An 18713-nucleotide genomic window follows, 5' to 3' on the forward strand; every position below is an offset into this window, starting at 1 on the left:
ATCAACCCCTACACTAGATGTGGCCTTGACCTTTTGACCCTTGGAGGAACACATGTCTTTTAAGTTCGTACAGGAGCATCTGTTTTCCACATTTCTTTCACGATTGTAGAATTTTGCTTAAATATTACATCGAGTCTCAGGCTCAGGGTCGTCACGTGGGTGAGGGCTCCCGGTGTGGCCGGGAGGGTGGGTGGGATCCTTCAAATGCTCCAGCAAGTGTAGTTGCCAGTAAATCCGACTGAAGTTCATGCTTGCACTTTTGGTCTCAGATGTTGCCGGGATCAGTTGCTAAGCATTAGAAGGCTTGATGCTTGACCGGAAGGCTAGCACTTGCTTGACAAAAAATTATTTCACTAAAAGTCAAGGTGTCTCATCTATCAAAGTGGAAAGTGGGGAGGGAGGCAAGGCCAAGAAGAAACATCTGTGTGCGGTTAAATAACCTTTGCTGCATTTGTTGTTGAATAACCTTTGCTTTGCTGCATTTGCTTTTGGAAACACTTACCTTTTGTATATCCAAAACCTGTGTTTGTTTTTTAAACAGAAAAACGAACTTGTCGGCTATTATTCTTAATTCTGCTTCATAAAAGGCTTTGTCAAGATTAAGGAAAACATTCATTTTTCAGACTCGGGGGGGTGGGGCAAAAGCTGCCCCCCATCCTCCTCATCTCTGCAGGTGGTGGAACCCGGACAGGAAGCTCGGACTTGGCTGAGCGGGGACAGTTCGCTCTGGTCTCGGGGCTGCTTCTGCTCCTGCTCCACACTCACTGTCACTCATTGCCTGTCCTTCTGTCTTTGCTCTCCCCTACAGATTCGGAGTTGGGTGTTGGCACACTTCCTGAACACAACAGCCAGGATGCAGGGCCGATCGTCCCCAAGATATCTGGTCTAGAGAGAAGCCAGGAGAAGAGCCAGGACTGTGGCAAAGAGCCGATCTTTGAGCCCGTGGTGCTGAAAGACCCCTGCCCGCAGGTCCCGCAGCCGCTGCCCCAGCCCCAGGCAGAGCCCCAGCCCAGAGCTCCCGCTCAGGACCCCGACTCTGTGCAGCGCCCAGAGGCCCCGCCTCAGCCCCCACGACCGAGCACACAGCCACCTCAGGCGCCCCCCGAGGCCCAGCTTCCACCGGCCCCCAAGCCTCCCGTGCAGAGGCCGCCCCGGCTGCAGTCCCCGCAGCTGCTACACCAGAGCCTGCCCCCTGTGCAGACCCACCCCGCCTCCCAGAGCCTGCCCCAGCCCCTGTCGGCCTACAACAGCAGCAGCCTGAGCCTCAACAGCTTAAGGTGAGCCGGCCTGCTCTGCTCTGCCTGCCCTTTGCCATCTGCTATGGGACGAGCCGGAAGCAGCAGCGGGGAAGAGGTTCCCGGGGAGACGGGAGCTTCCTTGTTGAAAACATTGTCACTGTGTTCTCTCCGAAGTAGAGACAGGAAGGGACAGTGAGGTGGGACTTGGTCTCTGGGAGGGGACAGCTTGGGTTGGGTAGTGAGGACATTGTAAAGAACTGAAATGTCTGCAGGCTCCTGAGGGAGAAGGATGGGGAAGAAGCAGAGCTGGGGGTGCCATGCCTGGAGCCCCGAGGGTGAGGCGGGAGTGGAAACGTGAGGCCCAGCAGCGAACCCTGAGGGTTCAGTCTCAAAAGGGACTGAGGAGGGAGGAGGTTTGAAAGCTGCTCTCACAGAGGCGGGAGGATGGGACTGAGGGGTTGTCTGGTTTGAGGTGGGTCAGGCAGCTGGAGAAGAAACAAGCTGGGTGTCCACAAAGAGGTTTCCTTAGAGAGACCCAGGCCCTCTTCCGTCTTGTTCGGCCAAATGGCAAGGCAGAGTGGAAAAGCTAGCCCAGAGGAGAGCTGCGGAGGACAGGGAGGCGGGAACGAGTTGTCCCAGGGGTGGCAACTACCTCACGCCTCATGGGCTTGGTGTCTTTGCTGTTGCTTTCCTGGCCCCGGGCTGGCCCTGGCCCTGGCCCTGGCGTTCAGGGGCTGGCTTTCCCCTCTCCGTGACAGGTGAGGAAACAGCCAGGCTGGGGGCTGTACCTTCCCTGTGGGCCAGGCCCCCCTCTGCCCAAGGCCATATCCGTGGCCTCCAGAAGGTAGAGGTGACGGGGAAGCCGAGAGAAGTCTGTGCGACTTCATTTCCAAGGTGGTGTCAGACAGGGTGAATGCAAGTCCTCGCTCTCACTCCCTTGGTTCATTGTTGCTGTATAGGAAGCGTGGCTGGTGCAGGGTGGGAAGGCGTGGGCCTCTAGGGACAGAGAGGAGAGCCTGACCGCTGAAGGGGGAGCGGTCGGGTTTGGGGCCAAGTCGCTGTCCCGTCACAGTCGCCGTGTCGGCAGGTGCAGGGGAGGCGTGAGCTCCGGAGAGGCTGCTCGTGCGCACAGGGCGGGTCTCTGAGGAGGGGCAAGAGAAAGGCATTGAATGGCTCTGAGCAGGGAGACGGGATTTTTTTATTAAAGAAAATTAATTGCTTGCCTCTTTCTCCCTGTCTCCTTTGGTCTCCAACAGCAGTAGCAGAAGCAGCACTCCCGCCAAGACTCAGCCGGCCCCTCCTCACATCTCCCACCACCCCTCAGCCTCCCCGTTCCCCCTCTCACTGCCCAACCACAGTCCACTGCACAGCTTCACGCCCACCCTCCAGCCCCCCGCACACTCCCATCACCCCAATATGTTTGCCCCTCCCACTGCTCTGCCTCCTCCACCACCGCTGACATCAGGGAGTCTGCAGGTCCCCGGACACCCGGCCGGGAGCACTTACTCAGGTAGGACGGGGGCCCGGGCCCTGCTCACCCTCCCTCGCCGGCAGCCTCACCCCGTCTCCATTGTCCATCCCTGATCGCTGGGTTCTGTGTATTTGGGATTTTCAGTTTTGTTGGGCGCCACCTTGTCATCAATCCTTTGTGGGCTGAGACTCGGCATAAACAGGTACTAGCACCCACGCCCACCTAGCACAGGCCGGGCAAACAGGGCACGCCGGAGAGAGCCGCTGTGTTTGGGGCCATGAGTTAAGTGAAACACGGATCCTGTGCCCTGTCGTCCGCCTCCCACTGCAGCGAGCAAGGCTTCCCAGGCCCGTGTCTGCTCCATTCCGGGCTCTTGGACTGCAGCCTGGTTTACGGGCTTTCTTCCAGGTGGACAGGGCCTTCTGGCTCCGGAGTGTGCAGGTGCACTGTTGTAACAGGGCATCCCAGAATTTTAAGGACAGGCCTAGTATTAGATATTGGGTCCTTTTCTCCTCACCTGTGTTTGTTAATCAGGACCGGTGCCCCATTTCGGGTCCATGGTAGCTATGTTGGACCTACTACAGAGAGTCGTCACACAGAGGTTTACCCTTGAGGAGGCACGTGAGCTCTGCCGTGTAAACAGTTGGCGGTTATTAATTAGCACGCCGGTCACTGCTCTTAAGCTAAACCCCTGAGGTAGTCAGGAGTGTCCCAACCGATTGATGAGGAAGCTGAGGCACAGATGGGTGGTGAGCCACGCCCAGGGTCACTCGGCTGGCAGCCACAGAGCCGAAATCTGACCTGGGACGTTGGTCTGGAGTCTGTCAGTACACCACAGTGACAGACGGTCCTTCAAAGCCGAGCATGAGACAGCAGGAGGATCGCACTGTGGCTGGGCCCTGTTAGCGTCAGCCTCCATCTGAGGCCCCGGCTGCACCCCCAAGAGCCCCATTCCTGTGCCTCCACCCTGGTCCCTCCTTGCTCAGGCACGAGGATGTCCTGTTCTGAAGGAAATGACTGTTGCAAGGACAGGTGCCATTCTGCCCCTCCCCTTCTCTTCCAGAGCAAGACATCCTGCGACAGGAACTGAACACGCGCTTCTTGGCCTCTCAGAGTGCTGACCGCGGGGCCTCCCTGGGCCCGCCGCCCTACCTGCGCACCGAGTTCCACCAGCACCAGCACCAGCACCAGCACACACATCAGCACACGCACCAGCACACCTTCACGCCGTTCCCCCACGCCATCCCGCCCACCGCCATCATGCCGACGCCAGCACCTCCCATGGTGCGTACCCCAGGCAGAAATGTGAGGATAAGTAGAGCACGGCTCCTTATGCAGATGGCGGGGTTGGAGTGGGCGGCCGGGCAGGAGATCGGAGGGGGCGTGCCAGCGCCTGGGGGCTCCTTGGGCCTTGTCTGTGTTGGCTGGAAGGAAGGGGAGTGCCTGCTGCAGCCAGCACTGACCTGGGCCTGAAGGAGGAACTTGCCCAGAGTTCTGTCCGGCACGGTGGGTGCGTTTTATTCTGAGTGCCCTCGGAGTGGTCACATCCCGTGTTGGCAGTGAACTTGACTTACAGGGCAACTTTATTTTCTTGAACATGCTGGAGGTCACCACCAGATAAATCTCTCTGTCAGTGCTTTGCACCCATACTAACAATTCAATATTCAGAGAGTGCCAGGGGCAGGAAGAGGCAGGGGTAAAGGGGCTGCCAGGAGACTTGGACCACATGGGGTACTCTGCCCTTTCAGATGCTGGAGGTTTTTAATTTCTTGTATTCTATATGATGGTGCAGGTCTGCTATTGTGCTCTGTCGGCAAGGGGTCAGGTAGCCATGCACCCTGCAGGGACAGAGCCCAACCCCAGTAAGAGGTATCGCTGGCCATGACTGTGGCCTTAGTCTTGACTGGGGTCTAATGCATGCTGGGAGAAGCAGCTCAGACTTTTTGTAACTTAAGATCCATAGTGACATGCTGTATTAGGATGCTAAGTCTCCTGAAACAGAGCCCTGTCCACAACAGTGAGTAATAGAGTGGTTTGCTTAATTTTTGTTACTATCAAATACTTGATTTTAAGGCAGTTAATATAGGCATTGTGAGAAGAGATTCCATTCATGGTTTTAAAATAAGTATATTTTTAAATATTTTTATTGATTTCAGAGAGGAAAGGAGAAGGGAGAAAGAGATAGAAACATTAGTGGGAGAGAATCATTGATCGGCTGCCTCCTGCACACCCCCTATTTGGGATCGAGCCCGAAACCTGGGCATGTGCCCTGACTGGGTGTCGAACTGTGACCTCCTGGTTCACAGGTCGACTCTCAACCACTGAGCCACATTGGCCAGGCTCAGTTCCATGATACTAAGAGGCATTCCCTTCACCAAATTTTGTTGCCTCTCTTCCTGTGCTCTCCCCCATTTTTTTTTCAACTTATTTTTTTTTAAATATGTATTTTAAAGTTTATTTTATAAATTTTATTTAGAAGATTAGAGATGAGGTCTTGGGACCAAATCCTGTATCTTTTTCTTTTTTCTGGAGGAGCTAGACTTTTCAACAGTTATATCTTCAAGGGCTTGTTAGGCTGGGAAAGCGTTTATGCCGCCTGAGTGAGGTGTTCCATGAATACATTAAATCGGAAAGAGGGGAGTTACAGCATCCAGGCGACGGCATTATTTAGAGCAGTGGTTCTCAACCTTCTGGCCCTTTAAATACAGTTCCTCATGTTGTGACCCAACCATAAAATTATTTTCATTGCTACTTCATAACTGTAATGTTGCTACTGTTATGAATCATAATGTAAATAACTGATATGCAGTATGGTCTTAGGCGACCCCTGTGAAAGGGTCGTTCGACGGCCAAAGGGGTCGCGACCCACAGGTTGAGAACCGCTGATTTAGCAGAGACAAGGGCACACTCTTTTCTGCTCACGAGAAAGCTTGTACGGCCTAGCCCGAAGTGCTCTGTGTTGGGCGTAATACATTTGGGAAGACAGCTGAATGGACAATTCTTCTGCCAAAGTGAAGGCGAAAATGGAGGAATTCTCTGGATAAATAGGTCAAATGCTGCCTTCTCTCCGATTTGCCTGAGTAACTGCCTCTTTCTCCAGGTTAGATGCTCGGTCTGGGCCAGTCTCAGTACTGAGTAGAAGAGACAGTAGTGCGGCCAGGACCTAACTGCACTGTGTGGGTTTTCTCTTTGTTTTTCCACTTTTGTTGGTTTCTTGTCAGAGTGACTGAGGAGCTCGTATGGCTTCATGTACAGTGAGGCTGTGGGGTCTGATGGCAGCCTCATGACCGGAGCTTGCGGAGGGCTACCTCCCTGAAGCAGTGAACAGAAATGTAGATTCTCTAAGTAACTAGCTTTTGCTTTGATCCCTTTACAGTTTGACAAATACCCTACAAAAGTTGACCCATTCTACCGGCACAGTGTGAGTCTCATTACCATGCTATGCGTTCACTGTAACTGCTTTTCCATCTTCTGTGCTCTCGCCTCAGACCAATGGATGACTAGCAGCTTTCCTTACTCATCTTCGCAAGAATTCCCATTGCTCCTTGTCACTTTTGGATGCTTGCTTTTGTGACGTTTGCTTTTGGGTAAAGATGCAGTATCATCTTTGGAATCAAAAGATCATAAGTAAACGTAAGACTTGGAAGCCAACTTGGACTTCCCTGGCAGTGAGGCATCGGTCCCGCAGAGCGGGGGTGTCTGCGGTTGACTCGTACTTTCAGGGTTTCAGTCATCAGTTGAAATGTCACCATCCACAGAGTTCCTGGAATTCGACTTGAGTTATTCCCTCCAAATAGAAAGTCCTCTTATCTTTTTGACTCGGGGCTCTTCACCAGGCAGGTGTTTGGACTACGTGCAGAGCACCTGCTGCTCTTGTCCTCCCACGCTTGTTTACGACTGAAAACAAAGATATTTAAATGAAAGGCCTTCAAAATGAAATGGATGATAGTTTTCTCTTTAAGCTCATTCTTCTTTATTAGAAAGAATACTTGTTTCACACAATTTTGAGAGTCTGGTCCGGACTTTACATCGGTCCCAGCCTCTGTCTTATGTTCAGTTACTTACAAGGCAAGGCCTTCTGTTTATACAAAGACCTCGAACATCTTACCATGATATTTTGATTGTGGAGTGAATACTGCATCATTTTTACCTGAAATTGTGCAAGTTTCTTTGCTCAGTGGCTTATTTGTATTTTTCAAATGAAACCAGGAGGAAGGAAGATTAATAATTGCTAGTAGCCATGTTGATTCTCCATCCTCAACTGTTGTTGCTTTGATTTTTAAATAGTGCTATCATTTGAACAGCAGTGCAACTTAATAGGTCAGCCAAGGCTGTGGACTCATTCATGCTTAAAACCAGATAATTACGCACTGTGTTAGTCCTGGGTGTATCTGAGAAGTCAAGACTAGAAAATACTGGAAAACAAGGAAGAACCAGTCTTAAGACATTCAGAAATAACATGAGGAAGACCTCTTGAGAAAGGGATGAAGAAAGCATTTTGAGCTCCTGGGACCCCATCGTAACCATTATCAGATCTCTGCCCTTTGTATCTTGCTGATTTGAATTAAGGCCCAGCTATAACAAAAATCATCTTAGAGAAAGTTTAGGGCATCAACAGGTGGCTTGCCTTTCTGGATGCACACTCCTCAGAGAGTTCTAGATTGGAGATGGAGAGTGAGCCTGGGGACCTGGATTTTTGGAAGGTCTACATTTTATTGCTTACATACTTAAGATTTTTAGTCAAGGGGGAATAGGTTGCTATATTCTAAAAGCGTTAGTAATGGAATCAGGCGAAAGGAAAATGGTGAGAACAGCAGTTTTTTATTGACAACATTAAAGTAAAAACACCCACCTGGAGGCAGAGTAAAGAAAGTTGGGTGTGTTTTAGTGTGGCGTGTATTTAATTACTCTGCTTCATGCAGTGTACTGTGGGAGTTATTTCATGTGACTGGTTATCGTGGGTAATATGTGAAATGCTTAGTCTCCCCTGCTTTGGGGATTCGGACGTTATACGGGGAATTAAGATGCAATGCACTCAAGTACCTAAAACACAATTTTAGACTTAAAAGTAGTTTTAAATGAGGGCACTTGGCTTGCAATCACTGTTTAAGTGTATTTTAGTTCAATATCAATTAGTCTGGAAAACTTTGCTGCATCATTGAAGGGAGAAAATGAAATAAAGAACGAGAACGTGCTCTGAAAACAGACAGGATTCTAAAATGTGGATTTTAGGCGTTACCTAGAAATAGCTAACATAAATGCATTATTAGGAAAGCTTGAATTATTACTGTTTATACACACACACACACACACACACACAAAACCATATAGGTGGGATGTTACTTAAATATCTGTATGGTGATTGGATCAAAGTAGGAACCAGAGCAATAGAATCTCAGAGTTTTTAGAGGAAAAGACGTGTTTGCTTTGTCCTCACTATTGCCGTATATCTCTTTCCTCCCCTGTGCTGTCCATAAACTATTAATTCAAGGAAATTTATATGCTTAATTCAGAATCATTCTTCTCCCTTCACTGACTGGGAGCCTCCAGCGAGCTTGTCCATCTTGAAGAAGAGTGGGCATCTCCACTGAAGGTCTATATTGAGTCCTTTTATTTGATCCTCCCACAAATATTTGTCATCATTTCAGATGAGACAATTACATTGTCCTCTGGAGCTGCCACTTCTAGAACAACCTAATGAAGCAAGGATTGTGAATATTTTCTCATTTCCTCAAACTATTAAAAATCTAAAAGAACTAATTGAGTTTTAATGGTATAAAATCCTGGAACTCATAAAGACTTGCTTCTTTTTCTTCCTTCTTTTTTTTTTCCTTCTTCTCTTTTTCCTTTTCTAATTAACTTGTAATTTTCTGGGCATCTTATTTGGCTCAGCACCCCCTCCTGTTTTTTTTATATGCATTAAAACTTCCAACCGTTTAGGACTTGTATCGATTTAACAATTAATAATTAGAAAAGCTCCCTTTCTAATGATGTCCTCATCTGGGACATCATTTGTTGACTGATTGATTCTGAACTACTTTTAAGTTTTTGAGTTAAGCATTTGTGGCACATCTGTGTGATCATTTCATCGTGGCTTCTTGACTAATAGCATCAAACTGAGATTGCTTGGCTTGCTGATGTTGCTGTCTTTCTGTGGGAAGGGACTTGGAGGGCATCATGCGCCTCCTGCTAACAGCTTTTCCCTCTCCGTCTTTGGCCACAGCTCTTCCATTCCTACCCTCCTGCGGTGTCGGGCATCCCCCCTATGATTCCACCCACTGGCCCTTTTGGTTCACTACAAGGAGCATTTCAGCCGAAGGTAAGCACCTTTCAGTGGAAACGCACATGCATGCTTGCAAGTGGAGCCGCAGGCCAAGCACACGGTGGGTTCTACGATCTCTCACCTGTAACTTTTCTGGGATTAGAGGGGGGAATCTTTTTTTCTAGTCCATGTAGTTTTAAACTTAGGCCAAATTTAATTTTCAATTTGTACTACCCGTGTAATCTCAGTTGAGCTAGGATTTCCTGTGCTCTTTAAAAATATCAGAATATATGTATATTTTCCCACCAAAATTGTGGACATAGCTTCTGGTCAGAATTCTATCAAATGTCAGAAGTATGTGCACGAAGTCATCCTTGGGGTATATTTTATTAGCAAAGATGCAAAGCTGAGCCTTTATTGATTTTAACAAAAGAGAAGGAAAAGGTTCTAAACTAAAATTACATATTTTTAACTATGGGTTTTTATTCTCCCTCGTTTTCCCTCGGCCCCATCTGTCTGCAGATAGAAGAGCAGCACCACCTTTCCTGTGCTCTTCCCCCTCCGCCCCAGTCCTCCCGCCCTCCCCTGCACCGGACACTTGCCAAAGCCAAGGATCCGTCACCACTGACATCCTAATGTGAAATTAACCTTCCACCCTTTACGGTGACCACACTCTTTCCCACCTCATCAGGGATATGCTGGTGCCACAGTTACCTCTGAGGGTTAAGACTGAGGAGTAATTCCCAGAAATTCGACCCTTCTGTGACTTTAAATCTGCTACAGCCCCTACTTCACTTTCATACCAAAAACCCCACAATGTACTTCTCACGCGAGGAACCCTTCTCAGATTTTAAAGTAGGAAATTTGGCCGTGTGTGACTGTGGTTTTCTTGTTATTTTCCATCTCATTTCTTAGACAAAACCCCTATTTTGGGCCAGTGTCTCCCAGGATCAGCACATATTACATTTCCAAAAGCATGTTGCCTTAATACTAGAAATAGGAAAAGAAATTAAAAAGCGTTAGGGTGGGATGGCTACACCTTAGAAACCACACTTACCTGCACAAGGTTACAGTTTATAAGCCAGGTTATATGTACACAAGGCTTTTGCGGCGGCCGTGTTAAACACCTCCTATCTTGGGATAAAATGATGGTGATTTTTAAACTCCTTCCCCCATCTGCTCATTACTACTCCCCCGGACCCTGGTCCGTCCCCTCTAGGTTTCCACAAATCTCTCGCACATCCCCAAACAGACTGGTAGGTCATTTAATAAATTAGACTATTTCCCTCACTCACAATTATCCAATCACACAGAAAACTACATCTGGGCAAGAAAGTGTCTCTCCTGGTGTTGAAATAGGCCTTTCCAGGCCATCTTACTGATTGAATATGTAGATTGCAGTTCATTAGTGAGTTCTTCATATGTATGCAAATCAGGCTGTTAACAACTCCAGCTTAATTGTTGGTTGTACAGCAGCTGATTGCTTTTCTTTCTTTTTTTTTCTCTTTGTAGGCAAGCTTTGTGCCTAAACCTGAGCTCTCTCCCCCCCACCCCGCCCCCCAAGGGATTCTTAGAGGTTGTGATTTCTTGAATAAAATACCTGGTGAAAATTATTCTGAAACCTTTACCCACTAGGACAGTGATGGCGAACCTATGACACGCGTGTCAGAGGTGACACGTGAACTCATTTTTTTGGTTGATTTTTCTTTGTTAAATGGCATTTAAATATATAAAATATCAAAAATATAAGTCTTTGTTTTACTATGGTTGCAACTATCAAAAAATTTCTATATGTGACACGGCACCAGAGTTAAGTTAGGGTTTTTCAAAATGCTGGCACGCCGAGCTCAAAAGGTTCGCCATCACTGCACTAGGAAGTAGTGGCTGCTTGTGCCAAAAGTAAGCTTTTTGTTGCTATTGTTAATTCAAAGGACGAAAGCCTACAGATAGGGTTAGTGTTATTAACGAGACCTAAGAAGGGTGTGGGGAATAGGAAAGATGAAGCAGAATTACTTTAGAAATCACTGAATGTAAATCTGTGTGGTCCCTAAATTAGGTTCTCCTGCCCCATTTCCACCCCTGCTAATGAGTAATTACGGAGCATAATTCCTTGTTATTGTCTGCCAGTTAAAATTTAGAGCGTTAGCTTAATGTCTGAAACACTGCCAGTTATTCTGATGAGAAGCACCTGAGAGAGCAAATGATGATGATGCTCACCTAAGCAGTCCTCGGAATGTCTGCCTGGTGACAGAGCGGTGACGGGGCTGCGAGTGGCCAGGCTCCGGGCAGCGCTTCCGTGTCTTGATCGTCTTTTTGGGCCTTTTGCTCTTCATGGCAGCAAACTGCGGCCTCTGGCTTCAGATGTCATTGCTGGAGAGAGAGGCAGTCTCTGCCCAGGGTGCCTGGAGAACAGAGGGTGCGAGTCCTGATGGGGGCACGTGTCACTGAGGAAAAGGAAACTGTTAACTCGTGTGTTCCAGAATGAAACAAAACGGGGGGCTGGGTGGAAAGGGAAGGTGAAGGGATTAAGAAGTACAAATTGGCAGTTCCAGAACAGTCTCGGGGCTGTAAAGTGCAGCTTAGGGAATGTAGTCAGTCACAGTGTAATGACTATGTATGGCGCCAGGTGGGTGCTGGGAATGTCGGGGGAAACACTTCATGAAGTGTGTGATTGTGTAGCCCCCGTGCATGCACCTGAAACTATAGGACACAGTACTGAACATGAACAACGGCGTTTGACTTCTGTAATTTTGAGTGAAAGAATTTCATGATACACGTTACATGCTCCCTCAGTTGTGGTCTGATTAATTTGTAGACATCCAACCCGATCGATGTTGCTGCTCGACCTGGTACAGTCCCGCACACTCTACTTCAAAAGGACCCGAGGGTACGTACAAAGTCGGGCTTGATCCCAGGTAACAGAGTGGGAAGGGGGTTGTTGTGTGCGTGGGACAGCCAGCCCCGTGCTCGCTCCTTCTAGCTCATCCCAGTGGGCTGCTCTTTGAGCTGTTCCTTCTAGTTTGTGGAAGAAAATGCCAGTTACTCTTAGAAAATAATGTCTCTTCTGCTCATCTGTGGCCACCGGACAGGGTGTGCTGACTTGGGGCCAGAGGAATGGCTTACGGTCTGAGGTCAGGGATTCTGCACTTGAGTTTGTGTTGGTAGCATTCAGCTCATCTTCTCCGTCTGGATCTCCTTACATTTCTCTTACACAAAAGAAATAATTGTACAATGTTTTGAAGAGAGAAGCACTGAGCATTTTTTTTCCTGGGGTCAGGAAGTTCTGGCTCTCCACTAACATAAAATATCCATTATGCTGTGGTTGTGTTACTTATTCACAGTGTCTGCCTCTATGTACTCTCAAAAAAGAATTTAAAGTTATATATAACCTTGTTCATTGATTGTTGTTTACACTCATCTTTGTAGTACATGTGCAAAATGACGACCTTTTTCAATATTGTCTTTTTCCCTGGGTAAGGGCAGTCAGAAATTGGTGACCAGAGTTAGGTAGAAGTTTAAAATGACTCAACTATGTAAGTATGTTTATGATGTTTAGTGAACTTCTTTACAATGTCTAACACCTCTTAGTACTGTGCAGCCATCGAATTAAGGGCGTTGGTTGAGATAGCCTAGTTCTGCTCCGTGTCTGGAAGGACACGCTCCCCAGATGCCCACTCCCATCCAGCCGTGCGCGTCCACGGTCTGATGGCCCTTCTCCCTCGGACCTAGGCCGCATGGTTTGAAGGGGCTGCATGAGGTAGTGAAACTCCTCAGATGTGTAATGTGAGCAGATTCTGTTGCCTGAGGGCAGACCACTCTTGACTGAACTTGTTCAGGGGGCTTGTCAGTGAAGCCACCAGGGCTTGTGACGTGGGGGAGGGGACAGTTGGCACTCTTGATGGTGTGAAAATGGGTTAATTATCCTCCAAAAGGGCTTCATTTAAAAGTAAAATTCTAACATTTTAATTTCCCCTCCTAATGAAGCACTACAAATTTGTTAATTAGAGCAATTGTTTGAGTGACAGGCATGTAACCAAGTTGTCATTTTCTCTTCACAGTTGACAGATCCTTTCAGACCTATGTTAAGGGTAAGGAGCTTCTTCGGGAACTGTTTTCGCAGCCTCTGTGTGACTCCCCGTGGGTTAGAAACACAAATCCACTTTGAGGAAACAAGCCCCAGGAGCTCAGGAATGAAACGCTGCAGTGGCCTTTCTGTTGGTTGGGTTGGGCTGTGGGTTGGTTGGGTGGGGTTTCTCAGGTGGTATGATTGCAAATGGCCCGAACAGTTTTGCTTTAGTGTTGGAGGAAGCCAGGCTGTGGAGGTAAAGCTAACAGGTAAAATCCACCAGAGTCCGATGCTCTTGTTAGCGGTTCTGGTGAAAGGTTAGGCTAGTGGGAACTTACGGGGGAAGAACTGAGCTACAGGCTGAAAGTAGGGTTTCCCCGAGTCCTGCCGCCTGTCTTGCACCTCGAAAGTCTGGGGCTGTTTGTCTTGGCTGGGGCTGCCTCGTTCTGCAGTAAGTGGTGTCGACCTGTCATAGCCATTCAGCCTACTTCTCTGGTGCAGAGAAGGGATACTGTGACCGTTGGCACGCTAATGTCTTAGAGGTCTGGAGCGTGGCCAGCAGATGACCCCTGGATGAATGCTGACAGGCTTGGTTGGTTGGGGCGGGAGGGAAGATGGATGGTTGGCTGGAAGATGGATAGCTAGAAGATGCCCTGCCATACTTCATCCCCTCCCGGTGTGTAAAATCAGATGATTCAATTCCTCAAAAAGTGGAGAAAAGGATTGTGCCATCACTTAGGTGATGACCCATAATTTCATTATAAAAGAAGAACACTGACCCAGACTTGGATCTAAGTATATGTTTTAGAACCCGCTCCTTCCTGTCGACACTGGAAGTGGCTGTCCTTTGCCAGCGTGGGAGTGGGCGTTGTTTATCCTCGCCCATCCCGTAGTTAGTGAGCGCACATTTGGAGCTCCTGGGTAGATTATGTAGCAAGAATACAAACGGTGGGAAGAGATGTTCGCTGCCTCCAGGTGGGAAGATGGCACACCACCGCCGCTCCCCCGCTTACAGAGCAGGACGGGAAGTTACCGACCCGTGAAGAGGCCTGGAGAGTAGGAAGCACTGAGTGCTCGTCTTTCTCTCCGTGTTTGACTTAGAAGGGCAGTGCCCGCAGCACAAATGGCCAGTGACTCGCAGGGAAGCGCCCGTAAGAACTGGGCTTCAGGAAACTGTGGGCCTCCTTTGTCTTGCTTGGGGGGTTAGGGAGAGCTGGGGCTGGACCCTCCCTTGTTTTGAATGATTCCCAGGCACTAATGAGCTCTCGGAACGGCCGGTTTGCATTAGTACGACCACGTTTGTTAAGCAGGGCTCCCCCGCTCCGGGTCTGCCGGCTGGCACCGGACAGAAAGGGAGCAGAGACACAGAGTGGGCTTCAGGCATTTGCCATCCTGGCCTGGGTGACAGGAGGTCCTCACCAAGTGCGGTGTTCTGAGGAGCCCGCCAGCTCCGGCCCCCATGGGAGGGGAGGGCGCCGAAGGGGGCCCTCGTCCTGGGCACTGGGGTAGAAAGCACTGTTGTCTCGTGAAAAAGCCTCCGTAGCTGAAATCTGCTGAGAGCTTTGGGGAAGTGAAGGCGGTTTTCTCTGAAAGGTCTCCTGACCACGTCGCTGTTTCTCTTTGCAGAAACCAGGGAAGTGGTGTGCGATGCACGTGCACATCGCCTGGCAGATCTACCACCACCAACAGAAAGTCAAGGTCAGTCTGCCTCCCCAGCCCGGGTGGGGCCCCGGGCTCGCATGTGATCCCCCCACATGGGAGCATGTGAACAGATTCTGAGACCCCTGGCAGGCAGGATCCAGTCTCTGTTAAAACGCGGCTTGGAATCTTACTGCGCATTAGGGAAACCACCAGCAAAAGGACAAACAGTGGTGAACTGACAACTCCCTGATGATTTTTTCCTTAAAAAAAAATAATAAGATTGTTGTCATCTTATTGATCTAAAGAGTTTAAATATAGATGATATCCCAAAATAATTAATCATTTTAGGGAAAAATCCATAGACCAGATGCCTCCAATGGGACAGGTTTATTATCGCAGACCCTGATGGAGTCCCAGGGGGAGTGGAGCTGGCAGAAAGACCTGTACAAAAGTTTTCTTTCCTGTAAGAATGGGTGTGTCCTTTTCATTTTAGAGCTTTGGGAAAATGATCGAGTAATTTAAGCCCTACATGATTCTTCGGCACAGGTTAAAAAATGATTCCTGTAGAGGTAGTATTTGGTCTGCCCTGGTCCTCCTGATGACCGGTGCCAGAGGTTAGAACCCAATCAGTACTTGTCAGAACCACCATCTGGCTCGTCTTCCCCTGTCCACGGATGACTTTTCTTCTTCATCTGTTTCCATCGCACAGGTGAACACATAGCATGCTTTACCAGGCCTTTAGGACAAAGTAGGGAAGCGGTCAGAGGCTTCTGCAGTTGACCAGATATGTCGTCACTGGTTGGGGTTGGGAGCAGAGTAACTGACGACTTAGATTTTACATTCTGTGTAAACTACTCCTGGAAAAATGGGGGGAAAGAGTCCGCCCAGTCACTCCAAGCTTCAGGTGACCCAGGTTTTCAGTAATAAGCTTTCAGTCCCAGCAGCACTTGGGAGCCTTTATGAGAATAATCAAAGAAGGCAATAATGTGGAGCCGAGCAAGTGACCACAGAAATGGTTTTTTCATGTTTTGTTTAATGGTTAGTTGATTTTTTAAAAACCAACCTGTAAAAGTTTGAAAGCCACTCAGATATTTGCTTTGGTGCCAAATACCTGCTCTTTCTCCTAACATCCTACCAGTGAGCTTTTCTCACTTTTACCTCATTGTTGGGCGAGGTTTAATGAGAAGCCTCGTGGTTCGGCTGGGTCTGTCAAGGCGGGCACCTTGGCGAGCGAACTAGATGCTGACACTTAGCTCGACTCGCTTTCTGTTCTGGGTGGTGTGGTTGGTGGGACGGTAGGTTAAGACCTGTCCTCCTGTAAAAGAGATGAAGGATGCTGTGTGTGCCCTTTTAGCAACTTCCTTTCCATGAAAGTGTCCCCGGGGACTAAAACCTTCATTATCCCAATTCAATTAGGGAGGCCTCTTCTGCACTAGCTGGCTGTTCATCTTCCCTCTCCAGCAAGCGCTCTGTAATCCCCAAGCGCCATTTTGCTTCATGGACCTGCCTTGTGGTTAATGGAACTGTGCTGTGTACCGTGCAATATTAGCACTAAATAATTTGGCAACCAAATTAAAGGAGCCATTCAAAAGGTTTTTATAGATTTATAGTGGATTAGAAGCTTCGTCTGGGGGTTTGGCTATTACCTTATAGCGGGACTTCCACGACAGTATTCCCGATAGGTTTGAGTAGAAATTACATTGCCCCCCCCCTTTTTCTTTAACGTTCATTTACTCATTCTTTTAGTCATTCTTTTAGTCAAATATTTCTTGAGGGAGCCTACTGCCTGCAAGCTCCCTGCTGTGCCCGGCTCAGGGCACTCTGCTGCCCCGGTGTCTGTTGCTTAGAGTTCAGTGGCGAGGATCGAGGCGAGCACAGAAAATGGTGAGCGTGCTCCCTGCTTCCAGGGGCTGCTCCCAGCTCCCGGTGCTCAGCAGGCTTCATCCTAAACAGGTGTGATGGATGTGTGGGCTGGCAACCTGCAGCAGTGAGGAACAGCGGACGTGTCTCTTGATTCTTTCACGTGTCGATTTGTACAGCGGGACAGGGTTTACTTATGGCAGAACATGAGAGAATTGAGTTGGTGGAGGCGTGGAACCCAGTGGGCTGAGAGTGTCAGATGCGCCTGAGAGATTGGAAGCGTGGCGTCAGAGGCAGCTGAGGGCTGTGAAGGAGCAGGGGACTGGAGAGCAGGGAGGAGGTGACAAGGGCACGGAGGCTCAGGAGCTTCGGACCCCCAGCCCCGGGGTGTGGGGAAGGGATGGGTGCTTGTCCAAGGGGGTGCGAGCTGATTCTGAGAGGGCTATTGAGAGTTGAGAAGGTGAGGCAGCTTCGCAATGATAATGTTTGAGTGCTGCCTGTTAGGAAATACAGTCAATAGTATCTAATCACTATGGATGGTGCCAGGTGGGTAAAGTATGTGATTGTCTAACCACTGTGCTGTACACTGAAGCTAATAACAAAATAACACTGAACGTAACCGTGATTGAAAAAAGTAATACTGCTATTTTAAGTAATTTTAAATAATAACTTCAAGTTTCATCTTGAAATATATATTGCTACGGCATAGAAATGAAATTGGCATTTGCCCATTAAAAAAAGATGGTGGGTTAAGGAGTCAGGAGGCAGATTGGGCGCCAATCCCTGCAGCCCTGGGGGAAGGCGACCTGACAGGTGAGCCGAGGGCAGATGTGCACATAAGAGGAAGTAGAGCGATTGCCGTTGATGGCAAGGACTTCACAACGAGAGGCTCCTGGTAGTTTTCTGGTCTGGACTGATCTCTTCTCAAGTAATTGGGCTTAGTAGGCAAAGAAAAGACCCCTATTAGTTAAATTAATATTCGTCTTTATTTGTGTGGGGGGGTTTTTAAGTGTGTAACAATGATCATTTGAAAACTAGCTTGTAGGCATGCAAATATTTCTTCATAACTTTCAGTTCCTAATGTACTGTGATCTATTAGAGTATGGTAAAGAGTCATTAAACAATTAATTTACACAGAAGAATATTCGTGCAGAAATCATAATAAAATGAGCTTTAAAACGCTCATTTGAAAACTTGCTAAAATGGGCCTTTACTTGGAATCATAAGCTACTTCGGATGGGGTGGTGGTTTGAGTAAATAAAGACATGATTTTATTGCCACTTGACCCTCTGATTTGAGAGGCAGGTGCTACCCAGTAGCCAGCCCTGCTGCCCTCTCTTGGCTGAGCTGCTATCCTGGCATCGAGGGTTAAACACTGCGGGTTGCTGGGTCCTCACAGCATTCGCAAACTCACACCTGATGGGGGCTCGGAGCGGAGTGCACCAAGTCTCTCGGTCTCAGCCACTCATTAATGACCTTCTTCCCTGCCGATCCTCTGGGGACGTCATCTGTTATTTCCCCCCTTTGCTGCTTTAGAAACAGATGCAGTCAGACCCACATAAACTGGACTTCGGACTGAAACCCGAGTTCCTGAGCCGTCCTCCGGGCCCCAGCCTCTTCGGAGCCATCCACCACCCCCACGACCTGGCACGGCCTTCGACCTTGTTCTCTGCCGCAGGTGAGTTCCGAGGGCCCGGGGCACTGAGACAGGTTGTTCTTGGGTGGCTGTGTGTTTGCGCTCTGGGCCACCGCTCAGTCACTCCCTACAAAACAGTTCCTGCCGGCCGGGAGGCCTCTCACAGTGCAGCGAGGGAAATGGGCCTCCTTCATTGATACATCCTTTTCCCTTGAAGAAGGAAACAAGCATCCTCTTTCCCTTCAGGGACTCACGTTGCTTTGGCTCGTTATTTGCTTCTATATTAAGCCAGTATAACTCACAAGCACATCAAATGCTGCTGAAGAAAGAGCAGAACGTTCGAAAGGGCAAATGGGAAGGAGTCGACCCAGCACTTTTGTAAGGATGCGGTTGCCCTCACTTTGGTGCCCACAGAGCTCAGTCGCTTTGCACCACGATGCTCAGTCGTGCTGCGTTTGAGGGTCTGAAGATAAAGAAATACAGCTGAGTCTTGAACAGCACAGTTTGAACCATGTGGGTTTTTTTCACTGAATACACAC

At 48.6% G+C, this 18713-nt stretch overlaps 1 protein-coding gene across 6 annotated transcripts in view; it reads left to right on the plus strand.

The window, feature by feature from the left end:
- The window catches only part of AUTS2 (activator of transcription and developmental regulator AUTS2), a 1132479-nt gene that overhangs the window by 1102947 nt on the left and 10819 nt on the right, over nt 1–18713 (plus strand). Inside the window, exons 7-15 of one of the 6 annotated variants that reach the window (XM_036310212.1) lie at nt 809–1277; nt 2495–2748; nt 3773–4014; nt 6086–6130; nt 8933–9028; nt 11787–11858; nt 13030–13059; nt 14664–14735; nt 18075–18216. In XM_036310212.1, the coding sequence (XP_036166105.1) occupies nt 809–1277; nt 2495–2748; nt 3773–4014; nt 6086–6130; nt 8933–9028; nt 11787–11858; nt 13030–13059; nt 14664–14735; nt 18075–18216 (1422 nt within the window). The remainder of the gene's footprint in view (nt 1–808; nt 1278–2494; nt 2749–3772; nt 4015–6085; nt 6131–8932; nt 9029–11786; nt 11859–13029; nt 13060–14663; nt 14736–18074; nt 18217–18713) is intronic. The other 5 variants (XM_036310213.1, XM_036310214.1, XM_036310215.1 and 2 more) reach the window with 5 other exon arrangements.

The sequence above is a fragment of the Myotis myotis genome, unplaced genomic scaffold, assembly GCF_014108235.1.
Source record: "Myotis myotis isolate mMyoMyo1 unplaced genomic scaffold, mMyoMyo1.p scaffold_m19_p_5, whole genome shotgun sequence".
NCBI classification, from domain to species: Eukaryota; Metazoa; Chordata; class Mammalia; order Chiroptera; family Vespertilionidae; genus Myotis; species Myotis myotis.